Source organism: Etheostoma cragini, chromosome 4, assembly GCF_013103735.1.
Source record: "Etheostoma cragini isolate CJK2018 chromosome 4, CSU_Ecrag_1.0, whole genome shotgun sequence".
Lineage (NCBI taxonomy): Eukaryota > Metazoa > Chordata > Actinopteri > Perciformes > Percidae > Etheostoma > Etheostoma cragini.
Window position 1 is genome coordinate 16,568,637 of NC_048410.1, and position 27,375 is coordinate 16,596,011.

The 27,375-nt window shown below is 40.9% G+C and overlaps 1 protein-coding gene across 4 annotated transcripts in view; it reads right to left on the reverse strand.

Moving 5' to 3' along the window:
• Positions 1-27,375, reverse strand: part of cacna2d2a (calcium channel, voltage-dependent, alpha 2/delta subunit 2a) — a 162,380-nt gene that overhangs the window by 49,102 nt on the left and 85,903 nt on the right. For 3 of the 4 annotated variants that reach the window (XR_004656261.1, XM_034868795.1, XM_034868794.1), the window contains exons 5-8: positions 22,181-22,225; positions 18,400-18,538; positions 8,119-8,250; positions 7,839-7,896 (exon numbers count right to left, since the gene is read on the reverse strand). Coding sequence is in view for 3 of the 4 variants with exons in the window: in XM_034868795.1 (XP_034724686.1) it covers positions 7,839-7,896; positions 8,119-8,250; positions 18,400-18,538; positions 22,181-22,225 (374 nt within the window). In the remaining variant the exon portion in view is untranslated. The remainder of the gene's footprint in view (positions 1-7,838; positions 7,897-8,118; positions 8,251-18,399; positions 18,539-22,180; positions 22,226-27,375) is intronic. The other variant, XM_034868796.1, reaches the window with a different exon arrangement.

Genomic DNA, 27,375 nt, shown 5'->3' on the forward strand with positions numbered 1-27,375 from the left:
GGGGGCAGGGGAGAATCTAATTATTTTCAATATTAAAGAATGCCACATCAAAGGTAGAACTTCTGCAGCTCTCCATAACTGTGTGGCGTATGAAATCAGGTCTGGAACCATGAGGCATGCGGGCATGCATGACTTTTATCAATTTAATTACTGAAATCTTAATTTAAGGGAGTGAGAGGGGAGAGGGGTGGGGGTGGGCGGCGGGACGGGGCTGAGACTCCACACAGTGGCGGATGGAGTTTGTGAAAGAGATCGTCGGTGCAGGATGGAAACTCGGTCAAAATGCGGCCCATGTCTCTCAGACTCATAGACGAAGACAAACCTTTTGGAGATTGAAGGAGGGTGACTTGGTGACAGCTGATACCTGCAGACCAATTGCAGGATTTAATTAACTTCTAAGTCTATTTTTTGTAGAGGAGAACAGATCTTTTAATGGGACTTCCAAGTTATTTTGAAGGGGCTAAAAGTTAATTACAGGCAATGCAGACTTAATACTTATTATATAACCAGTAGCCATTAAAGGTCATCTCCTGCAATCACAATGCAAAGTCTCACAATGGAGAACAGTGCTAGCTGTGGCCCTAAAATCTGCTGAGAAAAAAAATCACTTCAAGCAGATCATTTCTCTCTAACTGTGAAAGAGGCAGCATTGATCAGCAGTAATGGGGTTTGGGAGGAATGTGTGAGCAGTGATGGAGTAGAGAGGAGTAACCCATGAGCCAGGATAGCGTCACTCAACACTGAAACTAGAGTGCTGCCAAGGCTGATTTTCCCCACAGATTGTCTTGGTGTAGCAGCACCGCTCTCTTTCTCTCTCTTTCCATTGCCTGAAGTACAATTAAATTTTCTCCAAGCAGAGAACATCAGGATCAGAGAGAGTGGGAAGGAGTCAAGAATTTTCGTTCTCCAGGCTGATATGCGGTTCTACGGTTCTGACAGATAAGAAAAATCATGAATTGATGCCGGTATCAGTGTAAAATTCTCCACATTTTGACTCATGGATCCAGATGTGTTGTTTCTGCATGGATTCCAGTCAGTAATTACCTCTAGGCTTCTGCCCACTGATGCCATTCTTTCCCTGTCATTACCCAGTCTTCTGCGAGCCAAGGCCAGGTGACAAGCAGATGGGCCTGGCTGGTGCTGAACTGAGCCTCGTCACCCATTCTGTTCCATCGCAACACAACCATCACCACCTCTCTGTCCGTTCACTCAAAGTTATGGTTGGTATCTAACCACTGGTGGTGAACTACTAATAGTACTTTATTCCAGATATTACTTTTATATTTACATATGACAAGATGTCATGTTTTTTTACTCTGTGGGCAGCTCATTACTGTAGATAAACTAATGTAAAAGCTTGTGAGTCACACAGTACGTGATTTAATTCAACCTGTTTAAACCTGTGCATCATGTACAGGTATTCAAGTGAAACATTATATCTCAAATACAAGTACAGTAGTGGCTACTTTGTTGGCCATGCGAGTGCAACTGCCTGGCAGTTAATAACTAACCAGTTTTAGACAAGGTCCAACTACAGGAACAATACCAAGAAAGCACACATAAATACAAATAGAAATAAGATTACTTAGTCCTTATAAGTACATAAAGCATATTGCATATGGTACAGTGAAGCCTGGAAGCCTCTAAGAACACAAAAAGTGACCATCTTTCTGAATATTATAGAGACTATGACAATGCTGGAATAACATTTCTTCTAATTTTAATTGGAACTGTACAGTCTGTTTTTCTGTAAAATATACATTTAAATGCACATTCCTAGAGGGACCTTATATCGTGTACAGCTTATGGTCTTGTCTCTTTTTGTCACAACCCTGTAAGGCACTGTGGCATATTTCAATTCAGTCATGCAAAAAAAAAGAAAACGTGAAACATTAGTGTTGTTTTTTGTTTCATAAAGCTGTAACCTTGCTTTGGTTTTGGCCTGTTGGTTGGACAAAACGATCAATATGTAAGACATCACCTTGAGCTCTAAAAGCTTGTAATTACATTTTACAGATTAAGGGATAAGGGAAATGATAAAAGCAAAGTATAGAGGTTTGCAATATTTCACCCACTGTAACAGAAGGCCTTTCAGCCAACTGCACATGTAATTCACTAAGGATAAGTGACCAATGCTTTTTTTCATTTTATGATATATTATTAAGCTAATAAATTATAAAAAAACAGGTCTGGTCACAGTAGCAAAAGTGATTTGTATACCCATAAAGAAATACCAGAAAGTCGTAACGTTCATCATGTACGTCATGATGTAAACATGCTCGTACCATCACAATTTATGTAATCAAGATTAAGCCTGACTTGTGTGTGCGGTAGACATGTGCCCCCCCTAGAATCGCTTGTCCCCCCAACTTATAACACCCTGCCCCGCGTCATCAATCTAAAAGAAATTCATAATACAAGCAATAAACACAATGGCATATTCTGTGGTGTGGTGATTGTATTTTTTGCAGTCTGGTAAAGGAGTCTCATTGGAATTCATGAAATAGTTTTATCATGGCGCAGCGTTGTAAAATCAATACATTAACTGTGCCGGGGGGCTAACTCTCAGGAGATTGTGTTTATGCACCATGACCCATTCCACAAAGTGTTGAGCATTACATTTAAATTGGAGGAATTATTTACTACATCAATTTCAGAAACATGCAATAGATACATCTAGCATGATCCATGGAGTAGCTCATTTTGAATGTTCTACAATAAGAGTGCCACAGGAAACTGTATGTTTGGAGTGTGTAGGTGTGTGTGTGTGTTTTCATGTTTCAATATTTCTATGTTGGTAACCATGTTTATAATACAAGGCATACAAAAAATGAGTGGGATGTATATACAGTAGCATTTACATTGTGTTTGCACACTTTAATGTGTGCATTTTCTTCACAGTAAGAGCTCTAATATTCAACCAACATGTACCGTAGATGTTAACAGAGTAACCACAGAATAATGGGAGAGCTGTATATAACACAGAATGACAGCTGCGCATGTTTGTGTGTAGGTGTGTTTGTGTGCATGCTTCCATGTGTGCGTGGATTTGTGTTGTGCTGATGGGCTTATTATTTTATGGACTGCTGCTCTCTTAGTGCTCCTGTGGATGTGGCAGGCGAATAAAGATTGAATTAAGATTAAAAAATATATAGGAGGACAGCGCCCAGAGAGCCTGCAGGAGAAAGAGATGTTGTCTGCCGTTTATTTATTCTACTTTCTGTTGATTATTGGAAGTGTTGGTACTAGGATTCTCATTTCCAGATTTTCGGGTTTGCACAAAAGGAACACATATGGTATGCTCATTTTTTAAACTACTTTCCTTTCTGGCAAGTAAGTACAGAATATTAAATTAGTCATGCATATTGGAATACATCAGCATCAATCATTAGTAGACAAGTAATGGTCGGTTACTGTTGCTCTTTGAGATGAAATAAAAATTCTCCAGCTGTGTCTCTCATACTTTGTGCTGAAACTAAAATGTCACCTATTTTATTTGGACTGCTAAAGCCTTGTGTTAACTTTCAGTCTCACAGATAGCACACTGGCCATTCCTTTTGATTCTGCTCATCCCTGAAGTAGGGTGAAGAGACTGAAAGGAGGAGATACTGGTAATGGTATTTGGTGGATTCAAGGATTGAACAGCAGTCATAATATTTACAAAGAGGTCAGATTGACTTTTTGAAGAAATCAATATGTGATATAGCCTACATGCTGTTGTGAACCTGGAAGGTAATGGGATCTTTGCAACGCTTGGCTAACAGGACTTCATGCCTGTCTCTGGTTATTTCTCTCCTTGCTCCTATGCTTTTCCTTCTCCGTCTGCCTCACTTCACCCTCTGCTTCGCTTACCTTGATAACACGAACAGACATTGTAATGGACAAATGTTAATAATTAATGTCAGAGCAATTGGAGACAATTAAGTGTGTTGACTGGACCATTAATTTTCCTGGGGCTGTTGATGGGGGAGCCGACAGGGAGCAAGTCCATCTGTGGAGGCATGCGGCCCTCTGATCTTTTTCCACCGAGTTGCACCTGGACAGCATTGGACGGGTCAGCCACGGCACCATCCATCCATCTCAGGAAAGCCTCTTGTCTATCACGCCACAAACTTGTCGGGAATTCTGGCCCCATATTTTTACTCTTAATAGTAACTCAAACCTTTGACTGGGAGACTGTTCTTGGTGACAGGGTCAGTAAAAGCATGTTCCTGTGATGGCATCTGTGTCATTCCAGTTTCTAAAGTGATATTTGTAAAGTTCCAGTATCTATCGGGCATTTAATCAGCACATGTGATCTGTTTGTGAGGGTAGGAGTACTGATGTGCTTGTACATTATTTACTGTACATGCATTTTAAGCTGTTTTGTTGTATGTTGTTCACACCTGTATGTTTATTCTTGGTGTTTGTTTTTACTTGTGTGCTTATTTTCTCAAAATTGTAAATTTAACTTTATTTTTCTGCAATGACATGTAGTGCTCCCCACATTAGCGTTCTCCAGGGAGCATAGATGTTTGGTCTGCTAAGAAAACCACAACTCATGCACAACAGTTGCATGACCATCCGTCGTGTAGATGCTCATGTTGTCGGTTGGGTTACCGTCCTCGTGACGGACGCTGCTAACTCTTGTACTTCTGTCACATGATCGCTAATGACAGGCTTACCTAACCCCTGTGAACGTGTGTGATTGGCTGACCTTGCCACAGAGTGTCAGCCGGGGAGACAGCATGTTAGACTATAATCACACAAGTGTGACCTGACATATCATGACACTCCCTGCCACGGTCCCGCTACTCCGCGCAGCTGGGCACAAGTTGCTAAGCAACGGGCCACGGTAATGTCGAAGGCTCCGACATGAAATAAAGCTCGACAAGAGTGACAAACATGGAAGACCAGGGGGGCGACAAGGTTTTCCTGCAAAAATACACCTCTTCCTCTGTCTATCCTTGTCACACACACTGCTGCCGCTCAGCAGTGCCCCTCATCTTTCTTTTTTCTTGTTCCTTTCTGTCTCCGGGAGGAGTCCCCCAGTCAAAACATGTGTAAGAAAATTAAACTTGTGTGTACGTTGTTTGTAGCACTGACAGATCAGAGACAGGGTCCTTGTTTTAACTTATCCTGTTACACTGAACCATGTGTTTTCCAGCATTTTTCATGTTTACACTGTTGGCTACTATGACAGTGGAGCACTAGGGAGACTTATGGTGTTAACTTAATTAAACTGTCAGGGACCACCTTGCTAGTCTGATGATTGCAGATACGTTGAGGTAATAGGCCATCACTTTTATTTAAAATGTCAGCCAAAGAGAACCTGCTATCACCTCAAAACTGACTGACGGATTAAATTCTTCAGTCATATCTGAATATGTCTGCATTTTTTAGTACATCGTTAACGTATTAATTAGTCTTCTGATAATTATTCTTCTTTTATCCAACAAGGGATACAACAGTACAACCACAACTTTGTACAGTAAGGAGGTTGTAAGCTGTGATTATAATTGATTTGTTTTGATGTTATCTTTTGAATGGTTCTTTTTAACAGTTATGTTATAAAATATAGTCATATGTTGTTTTTATAAATGGTTTTATTTTATAGGTATTTATGTTGTTATGTGACTTTGCCTTTTAACCCCACATGAGCAACTGAAGTTCCATTTAATTTACTTCTAAAGATGAATGGATGAATTCTCTTTCAGACGCTGCTACATTTAAAGATTATGTATTTTCAATCTTGAATCACCAGAATTTAAAGACTTCTTTTGCTTGTCCTTTTTATATGTTTGGTCTGAGCTTGATGACTTCATCCGACAGTCTGGGCTGACCTCAAACAAACACTCAGGTTGAGCTGGATCCAGACAGAGAGGGAAAAAGGGGTCGGGTCTAATCAACATTGCTGTCATGATTATGTCCAGTTCACTCCAACCTGTAACCAGGCAACAGGCAGGGCTGCCACAAAGCCGATGTGACAACGGCAGGTAGATTGAACGTGGAAGGGTGGACAGAAAGCTTGGTGAAGGGGCTGTTTGGCTGAATGCAGCCCAGTTCTGTCCAGCCCATCACATTCGCCCGCCCCGGCACTCTGTGCAGCGATCAGCTGTTGCACAGAGAACCACAGGCAAAGGTGGGCACTTCAAACTAAAACATTAGCCTCTATCTTGCTTTGTCCTTGTAGCAAAAGACAATGCATCAACATTATCTCTTACTAAGAGAAATACGGGCCGGGAAAATGCTTTGATCTCATTCTACTAAACAATACCCTTTATTTAGCTCCAGGCTCTACGGGAGCCAGAGATAAACCACTGTACAGCAACCCTCATGTAAGGCTGAATTTAAGAGTTAAGAGTTTAGTTTTTTTTTGCATGTGGTTACATTCACAAAGACCTTCAAACACGCAAACAGCCCTTAAGCAGCCGGTTCAGGAAAACACATTAAAAAAGGGTTACTTGTTTTAAATAAAGACATTGCCAGATGCATTTTTTTTTTTTAAATTGATGCATTGATGCATACATTGTTGCTGTTGTAGAGATTATTTTAGAGTAGTGCAGTGAAGAAAGTACATGTAATTATTGAAAATAGTTGTACGTAAGTATGTGGCCTCACTCTGCCAGACCCTCCTCCAAAGCGCACTGGATGGGATGGGAGGAAAACGTGCTTTGGTTTATTGGCATTTCCTTAAACCAACCACAATCGTCTTGGGTGGTGATAAGCGGCAGTGATAAGCGGCAGTGCTAAGCGGCGGAGAAAAGCAGCGTTGCAGTTGCAAAATAGGCTTGGAAGGAAACTTGTTTGGGTGGAACATGTGTACGTTTAAAAGTTGTTTTAGTCGTGTAACAGAAATCTCAAATAGCTGTCTGGATTAACCAGGCAGAGATCAGCGAAAAGGTTAACCATAGTCCTCATGAATTAACCGTTGTTTAAAATGCCAACACAAAGGAAGCCCACGGCAATGGATAAATCCCGGAAGTGGAACGTCAATGATACAGACTAATAAGTATTTTACTCCTTTTTATTCCAGAAGTGAGCAAAGAATTAAGAAGTAAAAAAAAAAGTTTAACAAAATCCACTTGCAGTGGCAAAATGTACGGTTACCTCCATTATAACATACATGGAAATCTAATGTGCTTACAGCATGTGTGTGTGAGGACTCAGGTCACAATAGTTTTACAATTTTAAGACAGCATGACAGTGCTGCTGCTGCTGACAACATAGGTGTTGTGTATGTTAGATTTCTGCAATTTTACTCTGTCTTTGCTGTTTGTATTGGTTAGAAGCTATCTCCTTTGCTCTCAACACTCAGCTCGATTATCTGTTGCCGAACACTCACACCTTGGAAGGTGGATCCCTGTGTTGGAACACAGGAATATTTAAGGTCAAATTAAGATGTTTATTCTCTAAACATCTAGAGATGATTAAGTTGAGTAAAATGTGTTTATAATGTACTTATTTCTTATTGTAATTCTTCCTATTGCTCTCTCTCTCTCTCTGCCTATCTCTCTCTCTATTATAAACACTTAAATTAAATGATTTAATTCAAAATGATCTCTTCTTCTATATTTTACAAAAAGCTGGCCTAAGTTAGTTTTCAGAAGTATGGTAAATTATTTTCAGAAGTATGGTAAATTATTAACATTCTTTCTATCTCCATCAATGCCCCCAAAGAGTCCAAATGTGCCGATTTAGGAAATAATTACCTCTGAAAACTTCATTTGTTAAAAAATGACGAAAATGATGGGTCCTTTTTTTTAAGGTATTCTTCATAAAATGGACAATAGGCAATAATAGTGGAAGAAAAGAAATGAAATCGCACTGAACCAGGTCCTGATGAACATGGCACTTACCAAGGTCTCCTGCGCACGTCGTACAGGTCAATCTTGTTAGGTGCCCTCCATGGAGTGGCTGGAGAGAGAAGAAAATAAGTTATATGCTGTACCGTGTAGGATATTTTATATCAGATTAGATCAAAGTAATCATAATTTAATTCTGTCTATCCAGATACCAGTACAGCCATCTGATAAGAGATTGCCAATGTTCTGCAGCTGAGGAGCCCTAGGGTCAATTTAGACTTTATCTTGCCGTGAGTTATATGGCAGACTGTTGACTCAGTACTCTGTGGCCTACCTGGGTAGTATCGAGTCACTCCTGTGGCACTGCCAAACACCTGCCAGCGCAGAGAGCTGTCCTCCTTACGGTTTTCGATAAAGACCCTCTCCAGCGCCTGGGTCCAGTTTAACTCGTTTAGGATGACTGGGGCTGTAGGAACACACATCGATAAACACACCCAATCAGACTTGCAAAGGGTAATTGAAAAATGGCAAAGGATCAATGTTTTTTTGTTGGATCAGTTAAGACAGAAAAAAGGAGACAATGAAGTTTTAACCCATCTTCACCCAGATTTTAATGTCCCCATGCAGTCAAAATGTTGTGATTTCTCTTGCATAGGATACTATAAACCCCAGTTATCAGAAGAAAGAATTCAAGATCCTCTTGAAATGAGCACAATCAAAATATGCTTCTGTTTGTAAAAAATGAGAACGTAAATTATCACTTATTATGTGCCATAATTCTTTATAGTAAGTCTAAAAAGGCTGATGTAAACCTAGTTTTGTATTATTGATTTTTTTACACCTGTTTTTCCAGTATTCATAACAAATCGATACTATTTCTTGATTTTTAAATAACAAATGAAAACGATGAGCCCTAAATATAGTGTAACCAAATTGCAAAACATCTCTCTGTTAGTAGCCTAAAGGTCAACTCTCCTTGCTGGACAACCTTGTCCGTGCCAGCAGCAGTACGCTGAGTTCATAAGAATGGAGGCATGAGGCGGCTCCGACGGCGGTGGCCGAGCATCAGTATAATCTGGGTGATCTCGAACGAGTGCAGGAGGAATCTTAGACGGCCTTGGAGGAGGTCATATGTCACTCGCAGCATGTGGAGGCAGAAGCCACTTCAGAATTTTTGTTGTGTGTTTGTGTTAAGAGGATTTGTGATGATGAAAAAGCAAAACCCTGTGAATGTGCCGCTTCTTGCTTTAACGTGTGTGTTTTAAGTTAAACCATAAGGGCACAGCTATATCTCATAGGTCAAATATACTCTAGGAAATTGATTTATGCTTGTGGAGTGAAGTATTCATCATTTAGTCAACAAGAATTGGAATAATACTAAGTCCGTGACAATTTGTGTCTTGTTTCCTCTCTTACTCAGAATTGTATTACTTAATATTGTATTTACACTGTCCTTTTTCTTTCACACTTTGATCCAGTTTATCTTTTTCTATGTCTAACAACGTGCACGCGTGGCACGCAAACCCACAAACATGTTTTCAGTCTAAGCTGAAAGCAGAAAATGGGGAGTGCGATCAGAGGTTTAATAGCCACCTGATTAAAGAGAAAAAAAGAAAAGGCATTGAGCATAGGAGAACTTCACTCACTTCTCTGATTTAATTACTCAGCCACCAAAAACTAGCCAAGCTTCTGAACCGACAAGTCCAGCGTTGTTAAACCCCTGGTTTGAATTTCACAAATATACGATCATTATCCACTTTCCCCGTGTTGTCAGTTTATACGTGTGAAACACGTCACCAACCTTTTCCCATCCACTGCTCACCTCCTTTACTGTAACAAAAGAAACTCTGAAATATCACAACCATATAACATTACTTAAAGGTCCCATGACATGGTGCTCTTTAGATGCTTTTATGTATAGATCTTTGAGGTCCCCTAATACCATATCTGAAGTATCTTTCCCAAAATTCCACCTTAGTGCAGAATTACAGCCACTAGAGCCAGTCCCACAATGAGCTTTCCTTAGGATGTGCCATTGCTGAGTCTGTAGCTGTTGAGGGAAGGGGGGGCTTGGGGGCAAGGTTGAGGCTGGGGGTGTGGCCTTGACCAACTGCCACTTTTCTCGTTTAAAAGCTGTGATATCTCTCTCTCATGGTTGGGCCAAATTCTCTGGGAGGGCAGAGCAGAGAAAGGGGAGGTAACCCCAGATCGATAAGATTAGATTCCAGATCGGCCCATCTGAGCTTTAATTTTCTCAAAGGCAGAGCAGGATACCCAGGCCTTGGTTTATACCCTTTTGCCATTTCTAGCCACTGGGGGACCATAGTCAGGCTGGGGGGATGCATATTAATGTTAAAACACCTCATAAAATGAAATTTTCATGTCAAATTTATTAATAAAATGCTTTTTCTGCTATTTGTTGCGTGGTTATTTGAGGACTAATTCCTGAAGAATGTGTCCCAGTGACATTTCTGCTGCAAACTTAATTGTGTTTTTTCCAGAATCAGAAAGTGAAACAGCTCTATGTTCTATCTCTCACAACACAGAGTTTACATTATCCAACAGTCCAGATGGTCTGAAGATCTAAAAGGAGACCTTCAGTATCTCTGCAAATTTAACTGTGAAGTATCAAACTTGCCGCAGTTGCTCCCATGACTCTAAAATTAATTTCAGCGGGACCAGTGGGTATATTTTACTGATGTTTGTGTGTGGAGATTATCATGGGTCCAAACCATTTCAATTTCATCAATGCTGTGGAATACTCTATGATCAAAAAGCCATCTGATTAATGTGCAAAAAGTATTATCCTTTAAGCATGAGGTATCATATCAGGTTGGTGCGGCGGCAGCCGTTGCGCTGTGAAATCCTGGGCGCTCTTATCTAGAGAGGCACTGGGTCTGTAATGACAGCTGTCCCAGACAGGCTAAGGGCAAAAATAACATCATGTGTCCTCTTTATTTCAAACTAGCACCATCTCAGCTACCTTGACTAACATCAAGATATCAACCAAACTCTTGCTATGCAAGGATTGTCAGCTGCACTGCTGCCCTTGGGTGCACGCACACACACAAGCAACTTTCAACTTTATTGTCCCAACTGATGGTGGAAGTGTGTGTCTTTATTCACACCCAAGTGTTGGTCAGTCTTGGTCTATCAATCAAGGGTTGATAATACAGACCAAAGTGTATGTGTGTTTATAATGCCAGCTAAAACTAAAAAAGGCAGATGTACAGTAGATGTGAGCTAGCTTTACTGTCTGGACCCACACACGGACACACAAACACGGACACACACACACACACACACACACACACACACACACACACACACACACACACACACAGACACACACACACACACACAGGTGTCTTTTCAGAAAAAAACCGGGCACATCAGAGAGAGATAAGACAACAGAGCAAACTAATTCTCTTTGATTTATTCATTTAAGATATGCTGTGACTTCTCTGGACAGTTGATAAAAAGACAAATTTCCCTTGGGGGGATGTATGCTCACACAGGGAGACAGGGCCTCCGAGCGCTGTGCTGGGCTCATCTTTCACGTGAAACGCGCCTCTCTCTGATATCTTTAAAAGGCAATTCATCAGCACGCCGCTCCCCTGACATATAGAGCACCCTTGGCTTTGCCCCTTTATGGAGCAAGACTGCACACCAAGTAGGGTAACAATCATGAGTGAGATTTATGGAGCATCTCTGCATGAGATCATTTCTCAACCCCCTATCCTATGACCCCACCCCCCAAACCCTCACACACACATTATTCACAGTGATGTACCCAAGATAAAGAGCCATCTTAACCGATCTGTGCCTTACGCTCTGTATTAATACAACATTAAAGAAATAGGCGGATGCATTTACTGTACACACTGAGGAGTAAAAAGGCACAGTGGACTGAAATCTATCAGACCAAAACAGACGGGGTCTCTCATAAGACATTCATAATGGTGGATGTCTGAAGCTATTAGCTAAGTCTGTTTGAAGAGTCATAACCATTATCATCGACATCACCATAAAGTATTTACATATTCTGCTTTTTAATAAACAGACTGAGATAAATACCGCCTATTTTGAATCTCAGTGAGTTATTATCCAGACAGACAGAAAGATCATTATTTATAATTCATTGACAATTTACAGCTCAGATTAAACCATTGATCATTTAACTCAAAGTTTTTTTAAATCTGACCTTACCTTAGATATCTGCTTCTTTTGCTTCCAACCAAAAACGAGAAAGATGGAAAGGGTTGTGTTTTTCGGTGCTCATAGTATTGTTACAAAATTCGGCAGCAAAATGTATTTCCAGCAACTAAATTAAAATAAATGAAGGAGCTCCATGTGAGCCGTTCTCAAACAACACCAAAGTTGAGAAAATGTTTTGTTGCAATTTAGTGATAAAACCACACCTTTCTGCACATTTCTTCACAAGTCTTCACAGACCAGCGCCTTCTGTGTCTCTCTGTATTGTCAACCCAATCCCCTTTCTCCTGTTTACTCTCTGTCTCTCCTTCTATTCTCTTCTTTTAGGGCTGCTTTGTGACTTGGCTGGGTGTTAAAGAGCCTGAACATTAAACCTTTCGTCCTGCAGAGAAAACAGCAGCAACAGGAACTGGCAGCAGCTCACACAACCACAAAGACAAGGTAAAACAAAGTCTAAGGCTTCCTAGAGAAAAAATATGTCTTCATGTAGCCTTGGCTGGGAAAAATAATGTCCAGAAGATACTGTATAACCTAATTTGTATTCTTTGCAGAACGTGCTTTACAAAACAGATCTCCAGGAATTTATTCGCCACTAAAACAGCAAACTGACTAATTATAATTAAAATTCATGTGAAGATTCAAGCAGTTTCACTTTGGAATAGCATTTAGACTACCTCCGTTTTGCTAAATGGTAATCTCAGACTGCGAGGGGGAGCGCACACATGGTATTTCTCTGAAGAGGGATGATTATTCAATATACAGAAGAAGAAAGAAGGGAGAGATTTCACAACACCTCCAGAGAGCCCCTCCAAATATTCTTTCTAATTAAAAGAAGAGCAGTAAATAACTAACACATGAAATGTAATTTGTGAGCCTGGTGGTGAGTGAAGTGGAGTTGTGCTGTGCTGACTGTTCTAATTAGTGTGCTGGTAAATGATAGTGCCCCTTCACCGGGCATACACTACAGGGGTGGATGGGTCAGGGGAAGAGAGAGAAAGATGGAGTCTGTAATTCTAATACAGCCCGCAGTGTTTATACTGTCTTCTTCTCTTTTGGTTTAAGTTTTAAAATCTCATTTCCCTTATACCACCCCAACCCCCTCTCTATTACTTTTTTTTACAAATCACTTTGGCTTTCTTTCCACACATTTAAATCTGGTTTGATGTTGAGACGGGCTGAGTTCTCCAGCGTGGTGTGAGTTGGTGGACAGGAAAGCTTCAGTGTGTGAAACAAATACAAGCTGCATGTACTGTGCGTGCACACACACACACACACACACACACACACACACACACACACACACACACACACACACACACACACACACACACAACATTTAACATTTAGCTGAAGCTTGGATTCCCAACTCATGACTTTAAAATTACAAATGTAGCATGCTGTTATAGAAATATATGGCAAAGTGGGAAAAGTGAAGTGGGAACAATCACTAATTGGGGCTACAGAATTTAATATGGAATTACCTTCCCTTTGTGAACAGACCTGAGTCCGTCTATTAAAAGTTCCCTTTGTCCCTAGGTGAGATTACTTCTCTCCAGATCCATTTTGAACAAGATGAGAGACATCAGAGGTAGTTTCACTCCTATGAATCCCAGCAAATGCAAATCTTTCTCTTCTTTTAAAATCACATACGACTCTGCGTTGACCCTCTATCTGCTGTATCTGTTGCACTCAATTTTCCACTGCACATTAATTATACCCCATGCAATTTGTTCTTTACAAAAAGGTGAATTGGATGATTTTTTGCTAGGAGCTTCCCAGAGGGGATCCAACCACAGACGCAGAGAGCAGTAGCAAAATGGAGGCTACTATTCAAAGGGACAGGCTTGCTGCTGGTTTAGGTACTGATTCTGGATTTTTTTTAACTGAAAAAAAAAAAAAAAGGCCTAGCCCACATATTATTGCTGACCACTCTCCAAAGCATAACATTTTTTTTCAGACAGACACTAGCTGGATAACATAGTGCAACAATTAGCAGGTAAGGATTAAAATTCCCCCAGGAGATAGTGGAGAGCAAAAACAACAAGTAGACCTCATATTTGACTCACATCTATTAAACACAAATCCAAAAGAATGCTAATATTATGCGTCTCTGCTAGATGTGTAAATAAGCCACTCATTGCTAACAGGTTTTACCATTTCAACTTAAAAGGTGATGATACATCAGTGTAGTGCTAACAGTTTTTTTCCGCTGCTACCAAAATCAATCTTAAAGGATGATTGTATGTTTGCAATAAGTAAAGTTAAACTAGCAGTATGGTCCTAAAACTTAGAAAGGCGCAATCGGAGAATCAAGTACAGGGAAGGGTGGTAATCATTGGTTGTGTGTGTGTGTGTGTGTGTGTGTGTGTGAGATGGGTGGGTGGGAGGCTTAATCACTCCATGCAAAAAATTTTAAGCTCTGCTCTTTCATGTGCACACACAGTTAGCCAGTTCCCGCCATTCATTTGTGATATCCAAGTTGGTGACTGTGCCTGACTACAATAGCAAACTGACAAGATGATGTTAGGCCGCCGGAGAAGGCGCTGCATGCTGCGGATTTAAACTTCAGATTCAATGAAAGGGTTTCCCACATTCACTGGCGGTTTTCTTTATTCCCTGCTGGGAACAGTGGCTGCTTATTCTACTCCAATGCAGTCACACACCATGTGTACACTATACACATATAATTGCTACCTTTGTTTTTTTTTTTAAAGGCATATTTACAACTTCTATATTTTCAATACCTTATAATGGCCACTGGCCATGCAACTGTGGAATGAACCAATCTGGATTAGTATCCTCAATCTACCGTATGAACTCGGTCCAATTACCAGCGAGATTCCCCAGAATCTACAAAATAGTTGCCAATGAATAATTTCTATATTCCATCGCTGTTTACATCCCTATTTTTCAGTGATCGTTTTAAAGATTATATTTCCAGCCCTTTCTCTGCTATTATTTTATAAATCCCTGCCTCTTTCTCACCATTTCTGTAGCATTTGCTTGGAGAATATAACCTGTTTCTCCATAGATGACACCACCCACATCAATTTATTCCTCTGTGGCTGTGTTGCAATGTCCATTCTTTAATAAGCAACGATAATTAGAGAAAAACTGTATGAATATTTGACCTAAGCTAATTAGAAAGTTTGCAGACTTGGCAGTGGGAATCAGCAGTGGGATAATGAATCATAAAATGGTTCATTACTGCGCTCAGGGAACACTCTCAATCTCAATAAACGGACATGGGGCCTAGCAGACAAATCAAACCAGGACGCATGCACCGCCTCATTTAGCTGCTGAAAGGATCACAATAAAAAAAGGGAAAAAAATGCTTTTTTTGCTCTAAATGGTTTCTATTATTAACGTGTCTCTCTCCTCTCACCCCTTTTCTTTCTATCTTTCCTTCTTTCTGTCTCTCTCTCTCTCTCTCTCTCTCTCAGTCCATCCCAAAGTACTACCATTTTGATGTGAATGAAAAATCACGCTGCCATTTTTGGGAAAATAGTCAATTCATTCATTGCGTTAACAATGTGTACAATTCAAAGCAAGCTACTCCAACAACAAAATGTAAGTGAGTGCTAATAAACAACACTTTACAGAAACTGTTGAACAATATGCTGTGCTTTGGACTGTGTTCAATTCTTCCTAAACTTTTTTTATTTCTCTGCCTTTCCTCTGGTGTCCCCCTGAGGAACGAGGGCTGAATCTACCCACTCAAACTCCTTCTCTTCTGCTAATGCTAAACCCACAGATGTACCGTGGTTCCAGACCTCTACAGACCCAGTGGACAACAATCCACCCACATTAGGTTTCTCCGAAATCCTCTTCAAGGCACTCTGCAGGCTCCCAATGGGGGGACCAGAGCAGAACACAACATACAGATAACCATGGTGCAAAAAAGAAAATCATGATAGCTCCCATGATATGAACCTAAATAAATAAATAAAAAGCTTAGCTAGCTATGCTCTCCTATGGAATTGCCATACTTTTGAGGTAAAAACATTACAAAAAGGATCAAAATCAATGCTGTAGAAACAGAGACATATCTTTTTTATTCAGCACATTCTTCTTCCTTGTCAAAACTTGATGCTACGTTACTCGCAATGCAACTTGGCAGTTTGGTTGGAGATTCATGTGTGTGTTGTTCTAGTAGAGGTCAATGTAACCTCTTACCGCTAGCCTCAATCAGAGTTGAAGAGCAGGCGACAGAGGTCTGATAAGCTCCCTACTTTCTATCTCCACACCTCCAGCTTTATTACATTTCTAAACTTGACTTTACAAGTGTCTGGAGACACAAAATGCTTTGTACAACTTTTACATACCGGTAAGCAGTAGTGTTGGGCAGGTATTACCCTAACTAATTAAAAATGATGACGTAACGCTCAGATGGAGTCACCAAACTGTTGGCTTGTGCCTACACTGTTCAGAAACTGAATACCAAACACTTGCCATCTTTCCCCCTCTCCTCCACACTGTCACATGATGACAACCACACATAAGAATTTTAGACACTAAATAAATTATATTCCATATTTAATCCTTGTCTCCTATATGAGTGCATTGCATTTTTTAACAACGATATTGGAACCCCGCAGTATACCGTATTACCGTCCAACCCTAGTAAGCAGCAGCTTTCCCTCAAACCTGTAAACATACTTTGACATGTAAAATCAGTGGGGTTCCATGGCATGGCACATTCAAAACATTAAAATTAAAGGCTAATATCTACATTTGTGCCTAGGACATTTTGTTTAGCATCTTATAAAAAATTGTTAGCAACATGTTTTTCAACACTATTTATCAGCAACAACTAAAACACTGCACAGGTGCATAATGGAATTGGCACAAAATCTGAAGTTGGCAATCTCAGCCAAGCAGAGTGGCCAACAGAGGACAGCGCAATGGGAGCTAACTAAACAACGTTCATAGTAAACATTTTTCATCAAAGCAAAGTGAAAAAGCTAATTCCATGCATTGTACCACTCCACTCTTCTAGCCTCCAACATGCTCAATCAAGAGGCCTTTATTCTCTGACTCATATCCTCAGACAGGAGGACTGGAGCTGGCACAAAATGGCTCCGGGAACAATGTGAAGGCCTGATTGCTCTTTTGTGAGTTAGCTGTGGCCTTTGACATCTCCTCCTGAACCAAGTGTCTAATTCTGACAAGATTTGTCTGGAGACACAGCTGGAGGTCATTGTCACAGACAGGTGCCATACACTGCCTGTTCTACAAAGAGGGGGCGAAAGGCAGACAATAACAGAAGGGAAAAATTGCCACTGTGAGAGTGTCTGTCTGTCTGTACATGCTCTTGTTTTTGAGACTTAAAAGAGGCAGACACACAGCGTCTAAATGGTTAGGGGTGGATAACAGAGGGAACATGCCAAGCAAAATCAGACTGCCGGAAGGTACATGTGTTCCCTTTTGTCCATTTGGCAGCAGCAGACCAAGGAGGGTGTTACTTATGTCCGCAGGGCAACACGGTGCCAAGCAAAAAGGGCAGGGTCCGTGAGTGGGGCAGACCATGCCCACGCAGGGGGAAAAAAATATAGTACAGATCTGGTTTGAGAGACCGTCTGTCATCTAAAATCATGTTAGTGTGCTAAAGTGCTGGCTGATAGAAAAGGAGGGAGAGAGCAAGCCAGCATTATGAGAGTGAGGGGAGAGGTCAAGTCACAAAAAGGAGACTGTCATCTATCCACAGCCCAGGGGTGTGTATGAAAACCACAAGGAGACATCTTGGTACATGCGTAATATAGGTAAACCTCTCTATATGCGTTATACATTAGAAGTTAATTGTCTTATTGCCATTTTCTTATAGGACAGAGAGAGATTATTCACCATACAAAACACCTTTTTTTAGGACTCAAAGAAATTAAAAAATGTATTTCCAAGATTAGCCTGTGTTTTTGTGCCATCTCTTGTTAAATATCAAATATATGTCAAAAATCAAGTGATCTGAGAGAAAACTAGACTTCTGCACCTCCTCTTGGCTCTGTTTTTAGATCTTAACACCGGTGAGATAGATGCAGGTGATGGTGAACCATCTTCTACCACAGTTTTATGTTTTTGTGATTTCCCTAAAAAATTACTGATTACTGGTTGTTGATTTGTTTGTGTGTATTACTTGTTTATTTATTTATAATTTAGTATAAACTTTGTTTGCACATTTTTGGCCACATAAATGGAAATGCAGTGTGCCCTCATACAGCAGTCAGTATGGCGAAGGGTCTTGAGGTAACCCTGCAGTAGGTGTCATTTTTAACTACAGTGGCTAATTCAGTACATGTGTTACCAGATACATTTTATGTAGCCTGTGCAGTGCCACTCATTCAATCAACTATCCACCAGAACACTAATACAAAAAAAGTATTCATCAAAAACAAAAATTACTTACAGCCTTTGTATATGTCTGTAGGAATCTGGACCGCACTGGAAGAGTAGTTAACCTTGTTTTTAAAATTGGGATCATCCACAAACTCCAGCTCCAAAGATGTCGAGGTCTCCAGCGGGTTCTCCTCTTCTCCATCCTCTGTCTGCACACACACACACACACACACACACACACACACAGAAACATACACACACACAAATCTAAATGAGGATACAAATATGAAATGCTAATAGAGTATTGCATTTTGTCCTCTCCCATATTGTGCATACACCTGGGCTCTGGTACGTAGAGTATATTGTGTCTTCACACACAGAATCACACAGCCTTTGGATAATGTTAAGCACAAAAATAGCAATTATTCTACCTTTTGTCTGCCTTCTGATTGATGTGGTTCTATTCTCTCCCACTCATAAGAAAACAGCAGCAGGTATCAGAGTAGACACCAAACAGAGATTCTCATTAGTAACCGAGATGACTATCACAGACACATGAGGTGCCACACAAATTAACCCCAACAATAACTAGCATCCTACACCAATTAATCGTGATTTAGTCTACCACCCGCTCAAATGATAGCATATTTCAAAACAGACAGTCCCCTCTCTCTCGCTTGTGAACAAAAAACAGCGCTAATGCTGAATATTTCTAATATATTTTGGCACTTACAACTTCTCCTGGTTGCCATTGTACATGATGACACACATATTACATTAGGAAAGTGTCAGATATCAAAGAAAGCCAGAAGATAAAAGAGAAAAACTGACATTTAAGCTTTTATCTTGATAAGTTATCAATGGAGTCCAATCTGTGCCGGTTCCCACAGGAGGAAGTGATTGTTGGATGTGAAGAAAAATGACAGCAAGATATAATTCCACTCTGCGGCTCAATCTATTGGTTTATTCCTGATCAGATCTCAATGTGTAGCTCTCACTAAAACCCTGTTAGATGCATCCTTAGAAAACAGCACAAACCTTAAACAAAACTCATTCCTTGTGCATTCTGACTGCTGAAGAGTATCATTTTACTTCAATATAAATCTGTGAGAACAGCAAACTTTTTAATGAACCAGTGTGGTTTAATTCTGACATGATTTGTTTGTTTTTTGGAGAAATTAAATCAAAACTGTATGTCTACGGTAGACATTGATTGATGGGTCAACTTTAATTGACTATTAAAATGCAATTACAAGCTGTTGTTGGGACAAGCTGGGAGAAAGTTGTGCTTAAGTCCCATTGAAAGTCAACATGAGGAAAAATACAGTGGCATGACCGAGACCAGCTCATGAGAGATATGACCATGTGGAAAATATTGGAGAAATAAATGTGTGCTGGGCGGACACCCCTGGAATTCAATGAAGAGATTACTTAAATACCAATTATCAGTTTTTCAATTTACTCAATACAACTAAAAAGCAATGATAGACGTTTAGAAAGATTAAACTGAAATGCAACATTTGCATTACAAAAAACAAAGGTTGTCTGATAACCACAAGGCTAAAGAGGTTTAAGACTTTTCACCTTTAATACTCCTTGTTCTTCTAAAAAAAAAAGAGCTTTGATAAAAAAAAATAAAGAAGTTGTTAAACAAGACTGAATGATAAAATAATCAAAACTAATACTTTAGATTTCTGCAGCTTTTGTTGACACAGTTTGAGATTTCACAGGCTGACTCTCCACTAATAGTAAACGTCTTTAGGTTAGGGATGTTGGCTTTTTAACAGCACTAACTGTGAGGTTGAGGTGTTTGTTTATCACTCAGTCTGACACTAATTCTGTCAATGTGAGGCAGGGAGGTTTTTTTTTTTCTTCAGAAGAGCCCAATCATAATTTACCAAGGCAGCGTCTAATTAGGAACTGAATAAATCCATGCAGGAAAGACTGATTAGTTCATTTTCTTCAACCATCCACCACCTGTTTTGCTCGATTCATTACCCAATTTGTTAAATTTATCTCTCTGTTCTCAAGGTTTAATTAAAGGCTGAAGAGGCCAGAGATGACATTTTGAAAATTCTTTCATTTCCGCTTTCAGCCAACCAGGGATAACCTCAAACCTGTTACTTAGGACCGTGTGTGTGTGTGTGTTTATTCGAAAGACTGCATTAACGAGTGAGAGAAAAACAGCCTTTCAAACAAACCAGGAAAAAAAACATAAATAAACCACATTACAATCGGTAAATAGCTGCTTTAACATATATAACGTGTTGTATGCCACAAGTGAAAAAACCTTAGAATAATCAATCCTATATTTTGATGGTTGTCCTCAAAGTAAATTACTACTGTGGGGCAATGTATTACCAGATGGATAAAAGAATTACAGTAAAGTAGAATGATGCCGACCAAAGAATATTTGCATTTTCAATCTGTACTCTTTGCGTGCTCCCAGCTGAAGCGTACGTTATAATCTTTTATGGGAAGTGAGCTGTGTGGGGCCTCGTTTTAACCAATGGCCAATAAGACTTCAAAGTCATATTACTGTTCAACTTGCAGACAACAGGACACCATTTAAGGACATTACATTCTGTGTGTGATTAATACAAAGGACCCAAAGGAGGCTAAAAGGTAACTGCAGGAGAAATAAATAAAATGCTCTTCAGAAATGCGTTGACACATAGGCAGTTTTAAAAAATGAAGTATCACATTGCACTTTTAATATCAAGGGTACAATGACAAGAGGATAAATTAAAGGGTATAGAGTAAAGGATAAGGGGTAGAGTACAGAGGAGACAAGGTTTGGATAGGAGAGCCCGCCAAGCACTTACCTGAATTCTTATCATATCTACTCGATGGTACAGTACAGCACATTACTACACACTCCGGTGGTAAAACCCTTAATTGAAAGGGGTCATCGTGGGAGGAATCGAGATTTAGATCTGGGAGTGCTGATGGGCGGCGGGTGGGGTTGCAGAGATGAGGAATGACCTCTGCTTCTGTCTTTAGGTGGCTGTGGGGTTGGTGAGGTGGGGGTCAGGGGTGTGACACTTGCTCGGCCTCAGTGTGCCATGTTAATGATGACTGATGTTCTCCAATTATATGTGCTGACAGGCCCTAAAGCGCTGGGTCATTAATCACAGGAGTGGCATGCACAAAGAGAAAATCACATCATGATTTATTGCTCCTCCGCCTCACTCTCTTCCTCTCTCTATTTCACTCTCTTCCCATCTTTTTGTGCTTTGGTGAACGCACTCCTCCTTGAAACTTAATCAATCAGGGCACGAGCTCCAGTGTGACCTATACCAGGAAGGAACTGCAGCCAGAGTGGTGGCGTGTTGAGACCAAACGACAGTGACTTGGAGGGCTTTTCTAAGGGTAACGCCATTAACCAGCCAGCAGTCTGTTCATATTCTTCGGTGTGAATGACACACTTGATAGAAATGGGGTCGTCGTGTATGAAAGCACAATAGGACTCCCGTTTGGGTTTGAGGTGTCTTGATGATTGGTGTGGATGCATAACAACCCTGCAGTTCAGATCCTCAGCCAACAAAGTTAGGGTTGGTGGGGAGGGAGAAACTGAAAATAATACTGGGGGATGACAGCTGAAGTTACTGTCACATGCACGTCGGCCTGCCCCTGCTATGTCACTCCGTCTCACCATATAACAGTGTCACCTCACTAACACACACAGACATCCCAGGGGCCTGTGACCTGAAGGGTGGTATCAACACCGAGGAGGCCGGGGAGGGATGGGGTGGGGTTGCAGGAAAAGTAGTGGTAAGTACAGTGGGTAGGATTTGGGGTTGTAACGCAGGCAGACGGGGGAGGGGGGGAGCAGTCCGTACTGTACTCACATAGTCTGAGTCCGCTTTGGAATCGTAGTATGAAATGGCATTCTCCTGTGCAGAAAAGAAAAGTGAAAAGACAGTTCATGAGAGAAGATATAGCAGTGTCTATATCAGCACGGACTCCTCGCGTTGGCAAGCTAGAGAGAGTCATGGTTATATTCAATCACACTGTTCAGCATGAGAATATAATCAGCATCACAGAACACAGGAGGAGTAGTGTGATGTGGAATGACATGAGAAAGTGAGCAGGTGAGCTGTAGAGATATCGAAGGATGTAAAGCATCTGAGCAATGCTTTTGTTTACATGATGCAACGTATGTGGCACATGTTCAAACTGGTGTTAAAAACACTGTAGGAACATTTTCATGTGTTGTGTTATGAGCTTAGTATGCAGTGAGAGAAGAATAAACTCAAAATATTACTCTCTCTGGGAGTCTTATCAACCTCAACTGGCTGTGTTTTTAGTCTAGGTAAAAAGCTCTCACAAAAGGAGAGAAACAGAAAAAAAGACTAAGCAAAATAATGTAAATGTATGCAATTTTGCTGCACTTTTATGCTCTAATTATAGACTTAAGTTACCAGTCTCAAGGCAAAGCTCCTGGCCTGTATTCCTACCAACTCCCCATACCCAGGCTGTTAGTCTCCTTGCTGCCCTTTTTTTCTCTTAACTGGCGTTCTTATCTTCCGTAGAGGCAGGCGTGAGGGCGGGCAGGGGTTGCACGCAGCAAGCAGCGAGCAGCGTCTGTGGGGCCTGCCTCATTATCATGAGGAGGCTGGCTGAGGACGTGCTCTCAAGGGCATGACTCGCCCCCACTGAAGGAGCTGTGGTCATGGTCTGATTAGGAAAACGAGACAGTCTACTGTACAGGTAAGGTGAGTCTTAAACACAACTTAAGGACTTATTTTGTCTCAATTTCTGTTTTTCTCTTGCACACTTTCACCAGTTTGCTCTTCACTATTTTCATATTTTTGTTTAACATTGTTGTTTCTACAGAAACACACAAACACGCACACACACGCACGCACACACGTACACACACACACACACACACACACTTAAATGCACAAGTATTCTCTTTCTCTGTCAGCCCCAGCTTTCTCCCAGCTCCCTTCGGCATGAGAGCTTCTCTACACACCACAACCAGGGTCTTGGCTGGCCTCCAGTGCCAATCAGAGAGTTAGTCATCAGGTCCTCTCAGTCCCTAACAACTCACCAAAGAAACACTGTATGATCAAAACTCACACTGACACCGAACATGGGGCGGACCAGCCTGGACGCAGCTTGTATCTTTGGGTAATGAGCATGGACAAGATAGATGGAGGAGGAGCAGAATCTGGCCCCGACATGTCTCCTCAACTTACCAGCCGTCCCTCTGCTATTCTAGCTCTGTCAAAGAGATCAGGAGTCAGGATTGAAGGAGAGGAGCTGAGGGTTCAGGGAATACTGTACACAGGGTGAAGGTGGAGGGTTAGTATGGAGGCTGAGGTTGGGTGAAATGAAGGGATGAATTAAGAGGAGAGAAATGGGTGGTGGTGGTGGGGGTGGGTGCAGTGGCAAAAGAGCTGCATGTACTAAAAATAGCCATGCCTCTGCAGAGAGAGAGAAAAAAAGAGTGCTACTGAAACTGTGGCGGAGCAAAAGTGTTGTTGTGTTTGCCAGCAGGATTGATCTGGAGCCCGGTCCTGCTTAGACTGGTCCCTTGTTTCTAAAGAGTTTACTCTCACTACTGTGGCATTACAACTCATTATTCGGGACTGCTTCCTGTAAATAAAGGCCTGGTTCCTTGCACCCGAGGGACACCGTCCAGCAGTTTTACTCAAACAAATAATACACTCAAAAAAACATACAACACATTACGGAAGGGAGAGTTAAGTGATAGGTCCAATAAATGCCTACCTTGCTAATACTTTATTGTTGCACTGTTATATGTACCTATCCCTTTTTACTGGAGGAACATACATAATGATGCAGATGCTTCCAAATGGTCACTAGATGGTTGTATTAGCATGCAAATTATGTGAATCATATGCTTTGCTATCCTTCCAGTAAAGTTCCAAAGACTAGTAGATTACTTGCAAAGGAGCACTGAAGCTTTTCTGGTGACTGGTGGTGCCCAAACACAGTTCTTAGACTTTTTAAGTTGGTTTTTCCTCTTATTTGTCACTCATCTCGAATTTGTAACATGTCTGTTTGTTGTGATGGACAGTTGTGTCTACCTTCCTGCACCCATATCCTGTACATATTACTTACTCATGAAAATCCTGTTTCATGTACATGTCACTTACTCATGCAAAACCTGTATCATGTACAGACAGGAATCCCCACTTACAATCAATCAATAGTAGCAGTTGCATAAGTATAAATATTGGTAGCAAATCTTGTAAGTAGTCTTTAATTACAAAACATTCCCTTATTCAGCATTTATAAACATTTAATACATGGATTATAACATATAGTGGTAGTTGTGCAGATGCGGATAAATCCGGGAGTGGGATTGTGGGATTTTGTAAATACAAGCTTCAGAGCAGGTAGGTCAGATATGATTCGACACATCTATGATATATACTGGTTTGAAAAAAGTAAGCACTTCGAGTTACACTGCTCCTACTCATGAATGTAACAAAGATAAATGTATTGGATTTATATAGCGCTTTTGTAGTCTTAACGACTACTCAAAGCGCTTTTACATAGTACAGGAACCAGTCACCATATTCATACACTGTGGCTGAGGCTACGGCCGTACAAGGTGCTCACCAGATTACTCACACACATTTACAACCTGATGAACAGCACCAGGGGGCAATTCAGGGTTCAATGTCTTGCCCAAGGACACTTCGACATGGGACCGCAGGGCCAAGAATCAAACCACCAACCTTCCAATTGGCAGGCAACTGCTCTACCACTGAGCTACCTCTCCCTTCACCCACACACTTTTATAAACACCACACAGACATGCACAGAAGAGGTGGCTCCATGTGGATGAGTCCTAGGCCACCATGACCCTTTGAGCAGCCCCCAGGGGTAGCATGGCCATCTGCTGCGGCTGGTCACAGGTCTCTATTGGCTCAGGGTCTGGGTCAAACACACATCTGATACAACACCAAGCCAGCAATGATCCCACACTCATCTCTCTCAAGCTCCACCTTGCTAGTGCACACATACACACAAACAATTTTTACAGCATGGACACAGTTGTGAATGTACATATGGAGTGAAATCAGGTACAAGGCCAAGTGCGTCACATGCACGCACAGAAACAAAAAAAAAAATCTAAACATTTCCACTGACACAAAGTGCTATCAGTAAATCAAATCTATCATGCTGAGTGTACCAACAAATTCCAAACAGGAAACAAACACTGAGGTCAGCCCCTCCCTTACATCAATCTTCCTGCGTTCGTCTCCTTCCCTCTCCTCACCCTTATCTGGATCTGCTTCCTCCCTCCTTCCCTCGCCACATCTCTCCTCCTCCTCCTCCTCCTCCTCCTCCTCCACCCTGCCTTGTCTTATCTTCATCTTTCCTAATCTCTCTATCCTCTATACCAGCCTCCTCTCACCAATTTCGGATTTCAGCAAAAGCAGTGACGCGTAGGTTAGATGCCTACTGTTGCTATAGAAACCGCCCCTCTGCTCTAGATTACAATGTGACTTTGTCTCCTTGCCAGGGCTACGTCTGCTCGTTTTATGTCTGACCAGATACATGCCTGTCTATCTTTTGTTTGTCTGTATGCCTGTCAGTCTGTCAGACTATGAGGTTGTTCTTCTGCCAGCGTGTTTTCTTGTCATCGCTACATGCTGTTATTTTAATGTCATCCATTGCTTGTAGTTACACATTTATACTTCAAAATCTCCTGTCAAGTGAAGGTCGGAGCATTTAAAGCCCCAGAAGTTCATAATTTGTTCATAAGTTCATGTTGTCGGGCACAGAAGATTTGGAAGTTTGGCGTATTTAGGTGTGATTATAGACTCCAGAATCTCTTTCAAAAACCATGTTAAAATGTTAAAATCCAAAAGAATAAAATTCAATCTTTGTAATTTTAAGCAGATCAGAGGATCTCTGTCAGATGCAGCTGCTCTGATGTTTCTGCACTGAATGATACTTTCACATCTAAACTACTGCATCACCAGCTGGTCTATGTTAGGTTCTACTACCTTAAAACCAGTTGAGCTTCTGTAGAAGAAGGCACTCAAGACTCTATATTAAAAAACTATCTTTATAATCATTGCAATGACGTAGATAAATATAACTTATTGAGTTTTGATGATTATTGTAAATTTTCCTCAACATGCTTAATTTAGAGTACTACATGGCCTGTCGCCACCTCCACTGCTGGAGTTTATCAAATACAGACTCAGATCACCAGAGTTGTTGTAAATGGGGACTGTGAGGTTCCTTTTAGAAAAACATAATGCACTATCTATTAAAGGTAGTGCATAATGGAACATACTTCCAACCAACTATAAGGTAATCTCCCACTTTGGCCACCTTTAAGAGCCAAGTAAAGCTGTGGCTTAGTGCTAACCAAACGTGTAACATCCTCTAATCCTATGCTGTGCTCTCCATTTTAACATCTACTAATGAATTGTCCTGTTTTTCTTTCTTTTTCTTTTTGCTTCTTCTTGTTTGATATACTAAATGTTACTTTTGCATATATTTTGTCTTTTTTATTGTAACTTCAACCTGCCTAATGGAATGCAGATGGAAATTAGCCCTTGGGCTACAATCTGGCATTTCTAGGTGTACTGCTGTACATGTTCATCAATGTGCATTGTCCTGAATTAATTAATAAATAAATAAATAATATGTGAGGAGGACCTTGACGGATGATTTATCCAGTAAAGCATATGGTAACCATCCATTATTGAAAAATGCCTAGTAGCCTACATAACAGCTGACATATTTTGGGGTACATGTAATGACAGAGTGTGGTCACTGGGACTAAATCTTTTGAATTTGAATCTGTGAGCTCCCTCAATGGGCTGGCTGAGACAGGTTGACATTTGAGTGTGAGACAAGCGCTCCATCATGGGTGGGGACAGATTACAGTCATATTCATATCTCCTCTAGACACCTGCTAATGATTTTATAATTACAGAAGACACTCTGTGCCTCCGCCATGCCCTGGGGTGTGCACACAAGCATGCAAAAACACATACACACACACATACACACACACACACACACACACACATACACACAC